Consider the following 7,633-nt stretch of genomic DNA (forward strand, 5'->3'; position numbering starts at 1 on the left):
GGATAGAGATTCTGACTCAAAAGTGAAGCTTACTAGTAAAATTGATCTGATAGAAAGGTAGAGCTTGACCCGCTGGACGTGTGGCCACAAACGGTGCGGCGATCAGAGCTCAAACGAGGAAGATACGGTGGTTTGAAGATTGGATGAGGGTTAGGGATCTCCTCCTCTTCCCCTTTCTGTTTTCTGCGTGGTGTATGAAGTGAGGAAGAAGAAGCTGATGCTTCTTTTATATTATGGGTCCAGTTGAACCCACGGGTCCAGTTTGGGCCCCGGTTCAACCGGTTCGGCCCTTCCGGTCCGATTTTGGGCCAAATTTTCGAAATTGATATCAAAATTCTCGTTTTGATGAGCTCTATCTTATTTTAATATTAGTTTTGCATTTTTAGCTTTCCTAATTAAAATACAATTTATTAACTAATTATTTACCAATTTTAGCGGGGTTTACACGATAGATAACAAAATATTGTTAGTTGGATTTGGATTTTTTATTTGTTAGAGATATATCAGTTTAAGTATTTCCTCAAAAATCAACGACACCCAACATTAAGAAACTCATAAGTATAGGCAAATTAGAAGGGAATTATACTTTTGGAAGCTTCCTAAGTGATACCTAGGTGTACCAACTAATAAGAAACACTAAAGTTGATAATATAAGATAAAATGATCCTCTCATTCCCGCGAGATGTCTAAACTAGATAAAAATGCATCAACAAGAAGCTAAGGGAGTTAAATTGTGTTTTTTACTTTTTTTAATATTTAAAATAAAGAACTTAAAAAGATTTTTAACTTTTTGAATTTGTATGCATGGAATATATTAGTGTTTACATTTGAAAGGTTTTATTTGAAATTCTTTAAAAACAGACTTTAAGATACCAGTTGCTCCCACCAAATAATAGCAAATCTTAGACTTCAGATTCAAAAATACTTATTCGCAGCAGTTTTTGCAAGACACCCATCAAAATCAAAGGCAGCAATTTTACTTGAGTCATTCAGGCCATTATCCTGCAGTTATAAGAATCCATAACATAGAATAAAGTGAAATGGGTGAAAATATACAATTCTAAATGATTGAGTACCTTATTTTTTTTCAATTGGCTATCTGCAAATCTATATCAACCAGAAGATGTAATACTGCAAATTCTGACCTATATCTATTTGATAAAAAAAGGGACCCAGTAATCTCACCCGTTTAAGATATATGACTGTCTGAAATGCTTTCCATTTTGGTAAGAGGGTAGCATCCTGTATCAGGTAATCATTCATTGAATATAGGAAGAGCAAAAAAAATAGAGAAATATAGAAATAGTTAAGAGGATAAGAATTAAGACCATAATGATATAAACATGATAGACTTTTAGTTTTTCACCATTAGACACTAAAGCCATTACTAGGTCATCAAATAAACACGAGAAAGGAAAAATCTTACCTTGTAGTTGTTCTTCACTTCAGAAATTGAAAAGTTAATTTTCTCTACTGTTTCAATGTCTGATTTACACAGCTGCATGCAATAAACATGAAGAACAAAGAGAGTTAACAATAAATCCAATTTAAGCTGATGTATAGCATTTGATGGAGAAAACAAGCATCGGCAAACAACTTAAACCAATAATTTGTGGCTTCTAGTTGAACTGTTCAAAGTTGTTTACAAATTGATATCAAATAATACAATATCATTTTCTCAAATGTTGTTGCTTAATCAAATCAACAATTCCGACATGTGTGGAAACAAAAATAACGAATGAGTACACATGCTTGCCTTCCTTCGCTTTATATCCCTGCCTTCATCTTTTTGTATGTCCTCTATAGCTTTATCAACCTATCAAAGAAGTGTACACACAAATAGTCAGTAAAATTTGAAAAGAGACAGGTTTGATTAAGTTCAATAACACAGAAAATTGGAAAAGAAAGAATAACTCATTATACTGGCATCACAAGTTAACGTTCCTCTCCGACATAATCTCTCTCAATATTTATATTTGATTTGTTTTTTAAAAAAATAATGAAAATCTCACCTTCTTCTGAGACTTATCATGTGCAGCTACCAATATCTTCTTCAAACCTTCCTGGTCTGTATTCTGAAGAAACAAAAAATGTGCCAACTTCACCTCAATAAAATTGATACAAAATTCTCATCATAAGCTTCAAAATTCTAATTGAAATATTAACAAACTTGACTCATTGTTCACTGGTTGCATCATACAACAATATAAAAAAATGTCTATTTATATCTTTTTTGAAATTTTGGGAAAGGGGGGAGCGGATGTTCTTAAAATTGAAACGATAACATTAAAAACTTGTTTCACTGATTAGAATGAAGTATTAAATTAGCAAATTAGAAAACTTATATACTAAAACTATAAAAACTACCCGCATTTAAAAGGAGAATGTAATGGGAGACAAACATGAATGCATCATACATAATATTCCTCTAAAATAACTAGACATGTTAATAGAAGCAGCGGCAGCAGTAGTGCTACAATAGATTACAAGTATATGTCCCTAGCTAATAAATGAACAAATTACAAGCTTAAAAGTTGAAAGTTAAAAGTCAAACTTGCATTCCATTTATGCTTGGGTTACAGGGTATCCCTATACGTATTAGTACACTTTCAATTAGAATCATAGGATACGATATATAGATAAAGAGCAACCTAAAGGACTCTCCAAATGTAGATCAATGCTCATTAGAATTGAAATTATGAGATCAAATTGAAAAAACTTAGCTAATTGTAAAAACTAAACTAATTAAATTGAAAAGAAAAGAAAGAAACTTACTTGGAATACTCAATAGAGTGAATGAGTGATGACACGATGAGCTTTGAGGGCTATGAGTGATGACACGATGAGCTTTGAGCTTTGAGGGCTATTTTTCAAGAAGACGACGGACGGTGGCCTTCGAAGCTGGTGACTGGCTACTGGGTTTTGCTTGTAACATAGAACAAAAACCCTCAGGCCTCAGCAACCAATAAACTCAGCAACCAATAACAAATAAATTAAGCTCAGCAACAAAAAAGCTCACCAAACAAATCATGAATAGAATAATAATAAGCTCAGCAAGCAAATAATAACCTCAGCAAAAAAAAATCATGAACAGAAAATAAAAAATAACAACCAAATCATGAATAACTATAAGCTCAACAAACAATAAGCTCAGCAAGCAAATAATAACCTCGGCAAAAAAAATCATGAAAAGAAAATCAGAAAAAACAAATAAATGTATTCCAGCAAACAATAACCTCAGTAAATCCAGCTAATCAGCAAATGAATTACTAAGAAATTACAACTATTATCAAAATCAACTGCTAAACCCTAAACCAGCAAGCAGAGACCGAGGAAATGGCTGCAAAGTTTGCAAACAGAGTATTACTTATCGGCAGCGAGGAGGAAGGCGAGCAACGGCAACGACAGAGGAAGCGACATCGACGAACACAGAGAAGGCGAGCTCAGCGACGACAACAATGCGGTGGGGGCTGCGGTTGTAACACCCTAACTACCAAAGCTTACGCTTCCAGCTGCGCAACTCTGATAGCTCGGACATTACGACGACACTTATACTATTTAATACTAAAATATGAGCCTGTTTAAAACTTTAAACCGCAATACCGCTCCCAAGAATACTTTTGCTATACAACGTACATCCATACATACCATACAACTTACAGAAACTCATAAAGAGTACATCCATATATATATAACCATAACTAAAACAACACCGAGCATCTCAACAACAACTAGATAAACTCTTCGTGACTTCTGCGCCCATATCCTAAAAGGGAAAAAATTTAGGGGGTGAGAACATCATCCTCGAAAGGGTTCTAGAGGGTTTTTGAGAATTACTGTAATAGGATACGTGAAGATAAACTGTACCAGTGATTAATAACCGTCTTATGGCTCTTTTCAAAAACAACGGTTTACAATAAAAGTAAAGTCGAAAATCTTTTCTGAAAGAGGAACCATTCAATTCTCAACAACTCAAAAACCTTTCAAAACGGTTTATCTATGCTGAACCAAAATAGCCTTTCATATTTTATTCCAAACCAGAAACACAAAGCCGAAATCAACCATCGGTTCATCTCATTCCATCCACGGCCCTAGGCCCAAACAATCCAACCATCAACCAATCACCACAGTCCAACAGAGTCTCAGTAGCAAACACAAATAGGAAGTTCAAGCACAAACAAACAGTTACAGCAAGTAGAACAATTAGCAGTTAATCACAAAGGCAAACCACGTACAATATGCACACCCAAACAATGTCACATAGATGTATATGATGCATGCCTGCCTAGTGGCTAATGATATCATCTGTCGGTTATATAGCCAACCCGACACGTCCTGGTAGCTAACCATGGACAGAAACACCCATCGCGGAGCAAGTAAGTTTGAGCTACAACCCCCTTGCTACTACCCGCTCAATCCAGAGCCAGTGGAATAACCACTACTGCGGCTACTACCCAGGCAGGTGTTTAAAAGCTCAACCTGGAGCGAGTAGAATCACCACTACTACCGCTACTACCCAGGCGTCACAGTCTCTGACCTAGAGCAAGTGGGACGAACCACAACCCTTGCTACTGCCCAGGTATCTCAAGCATATATTCATTCAGTCCTAGCCATGGATCAACATCCATCTCAGCCATCCGGCTTAAATTCAAAATCCATAGTCAGTCATACGGCTCAAAACTCATTCGGCAATCATCCATAAATCAATATCATACATAGCCATTCCGGCTCACGGTTCAATCCAGAACCAGCTAATATTCATAATCATACACAGCCATTCCGGCCCATAACAAAACGGCACTTTGGTGCATGAAATTGTGATCATCAATGGTGCCATCAACATGGTACGCTCAATTGCAATCTCAACTCTTTATCACAACTTCGCACTACTAGTCAGCAAGTGTACTGGGTCGTCCAAGTAAAAAACCTTACGCGAGTAAGGGTCGATCCCACAGAGATTGTTGGTATGAAGCAAGCTATGGTCACCTTGTAAATCTTAGTCAGGCAAACTCAAATGGTTATGAATGATGAATAAAACATAAAGATAAAGATAGAGATACTTATGTAATTCATTGGTGGGAATTTCAGATAAGCGTATGAAGATGCTTTGTCCCTTCCGTCTCTCTGCTTTCCTACTGTCTTCATCCAATCCTTCTTACTCCTTTCCATGGCAAGCTATATGTAGGGTTTCACCGTTGTCAGTGGCTACCTCCCATCCTCTCAGTGAAAATGTTCAACGCACCCTGTCACGGCACGGCTATTCAGCTGTCGGTTCTCGATCATGTCGGAATAGAATCCAATGATTCTTTTGCGTCTGTCACTAACTGTCACATAATCATCACATTCATCATGTTCTTGGGTGCAAACGAATATCTTAGAACAAGAATGAGCCGAATTGAATAGAAGAACAATAGTAATTGCATTAATACTCGAGGTACAGCAGAGCTCCACACCTTAATCTATGGTGTGTAGAAACTCCACCGTTGAAAATACATAAGAACAAGGTTTAGGCATGGCCGTGAGGCCAGCCTCCCAATGATCTAAGATAGCATAAGAATGAAGATAGCTACCAAGATGAAAATACAATAGCAAAAGGTCTTATTTATAAAGAACTAGTATCCTAAGGTTTACAAAGATGAGTAAATGACATAAAAATCCTCTTCCGAGCCCACTTGGTGTGTGCTTAGGCTGAGCATTAAAACATTTTCGTGTAGAGAATCTTCTTGGAGTTAAACGCCAGCTTTTGTGCCAGTTTGGGCGTTTAACTCCTATTCTGGTGCCAGTTCCGGCGTTTAACGCCGGGCAGTTTTGAGCTGATTTGGAACGCCAGTTTGGGCCATCAAATCTCGGGCAAAGTATAGACTATTATATATTGCTGGAAATCCCGGGATGTTGACTTTCCAACACCGTTGAGAGCGCGCCAATTGGGCTTCTGTAGCTCCAGAAAATTCACTTTGAGCGTAGGGAGGTCAGAATCCGACAGCATCTGCAGTCCTTTTCAGCCTCTAAATCAGATTTTTGCTCAGGTCCCTCAATTTCAGCCAGAAAATACCTGAAATCACAGAAAAACACACAAACTCATAGTAAAGTCCAGAAAAGTGAATTTTAACTAAAAACTAATAGAAATATACTAAAAACTAACTAAAACATACTAAAAACATACTAAAAACAATGCCAAAAAGCGTATAAATTATCCGCTCATCACAACACCAAACTTAAATTGTTGCTTGTCCTCAAGCAACTGAAAATCAAATAAGATAAAAAGAAGAGAATATACAATGAATTCCAAAAACATCTATGAAGATCAGTATTAATTAGATGAGCGGGACTTTTAGCTTTTTGCCTCTGAACAGTTTTGGCATCCCCCTCTATCCTTTGAAATTCAGAATGATTGGCTTCTTTAGGAACTCAGAATCCAGATAGTGTCATTGATTCTCCTAGTTAAGTATGATGATTCTTGAACACTGCTACTTATGAGTCTTGGCCGTGGCCCAAAGCACTCTGTCTTCCAGTATTACCACCGGATACATACATGCCACAGACACATAATTGGGTGAACCTTTTCAGATTGTGACTCAGCTTTGCTAGAGTCCCCAATTAGAGGTGTCCAGGGTTCTTAAGCACACTCTTTTTGCCTTGGATCACAACTTTATTTCTTTCTCTTTTTTTATCTTTTTTTTTCTCTCTTTTTTTTCGTTTTCTTTTCTTCTCCTTTTTTTTTTTCGTTTTCCTCCTTCTCTTTTTTTTTTTGTATTCACTGCTTTTTCTTGCTTCAAGAATTATTTTTATGATTTTTCAGATCCTCAGTAACATGTCTCCTTTTTCATCATTCTTTCAAGAGCCAACATTCATGAACCACAAATTCAAAAGACATATGCACTGTTTAAGCATACATTCAGAAAACAAAAATATTGCCACCACATTAAAATAATTAATCTGTTATAAAATTCAAAATTCATGCAATTCTTCTCTTTTTCAATCAAGAACATTTTTCATTTAAGAGAGGTGATGGATTCATAGGACATTCATAACTTTAAGGCATAGACACTAAGACACTAATGATCACAAGACACAAACATAGATAAACATAAGCATGATTTTTTTCGAAAAACAGGAAACTAAAGAACAAAGGAATTAAAGAACGGGTCCACCTTAGTGATGGCGGCTTGTTCTTCCTCTTGAAGATCTTATGGAGTGCTTGAGCTCCTCAATGTCTCTTCCTTGTCTTTGTTGCTCCTCTCTCATGATTCTTTGATCTTCTCTAATTTCATGGAGGAAGATGGAGTGTTCTTGGTGCTCCACCCTTAGTTGTCCCATGTTGGAACTCAATTCTCCTAGGGAGGTGTTCAGTTGCTCCCAATAGTTTTGTGGAGGAAAGTGCATCCCTTAGGCATCTCAGGGATTTGATGATGAGAGGGGTCTCTTGTTTGCTCCATCCTCTTCTTAGTGATGGGCTTGTCCTCATCAATGGGGATGTCTCCCTCTATGTCAATTCCAACTGAATAACAAAGGTGACAAATGAGATGAGGAAAGGCTAACCTTGCCAAAGTAGAGGACTTGTCCGCCACCTTATAAAGTTCTTGAGCTATAACCTCATGAACTTCTATTTCTTCTCCAATCATGATGCTATGAA

At 36.9% G+C, this 7,633-nt stretch overlaps 1 protein-coding gene across 1 annotated transcript; it reads right to left on the minus strand.

The window, feature by feature from the left end:
- Positions 1–915: 915 nt before the first annotated feature.
- On the minus strand, positions 916–2,179 carry LOC110280539 (polynucleotide 3'-phosphatase ZDP-like). The gene is made up of 6 exons (XM_021141611.1): positions 2,171–2,179; positions 2,013–2,075; positions 1,757–1,816; positions 1,427–1,498; positions 1,186–1,242; positions 916–1,002 (listed from the first exon to the last, which is right to left on the minus strand). Exons 1-6 carry the CDS (start codon positions 2,177–2,179, stop codon positions 916–918), a joined length of 348 nt encoding a protein of 115 aa, XP_020997270.1.
- Positions 2,180–7,633: the final 5,454 nt, after the last annotated feature.

The sequence above is a fragment of the Arachis duranensis genome, chromosome 4 (assembly GCF_000817695.3).
Source record: "Arachis duranensis cultivar V14167 chromosome 4, aradu.V14167.gnm2.J7QH, whole genome shotgun sequence".
Lineage (NCBI taxonomy): Eukaryota > Viridiplantae > Streptophyta > Magnoliopsida > Fabales > Fabaceae > Arachis > Arachis duranensis.

Coding starts and splice junctions, on each gene's coding strand:
- LOC110280539 (XM_021141611.1), bottom strand. Junction 1,817..2,012: donor ATGATAAGTCTCAGAAGAAG/GTGAGATTTTCA, acceptor CTTCTTTGATAG/GTTGATAAAGCTATAGAGGA. Junction 1,499..1,756: donor GGGATATAAAGCGAAGGAAG/GCAAGCATGTGT, acceptor TATTGCATGCAG/CTGTGTAAATCAGACATTGA.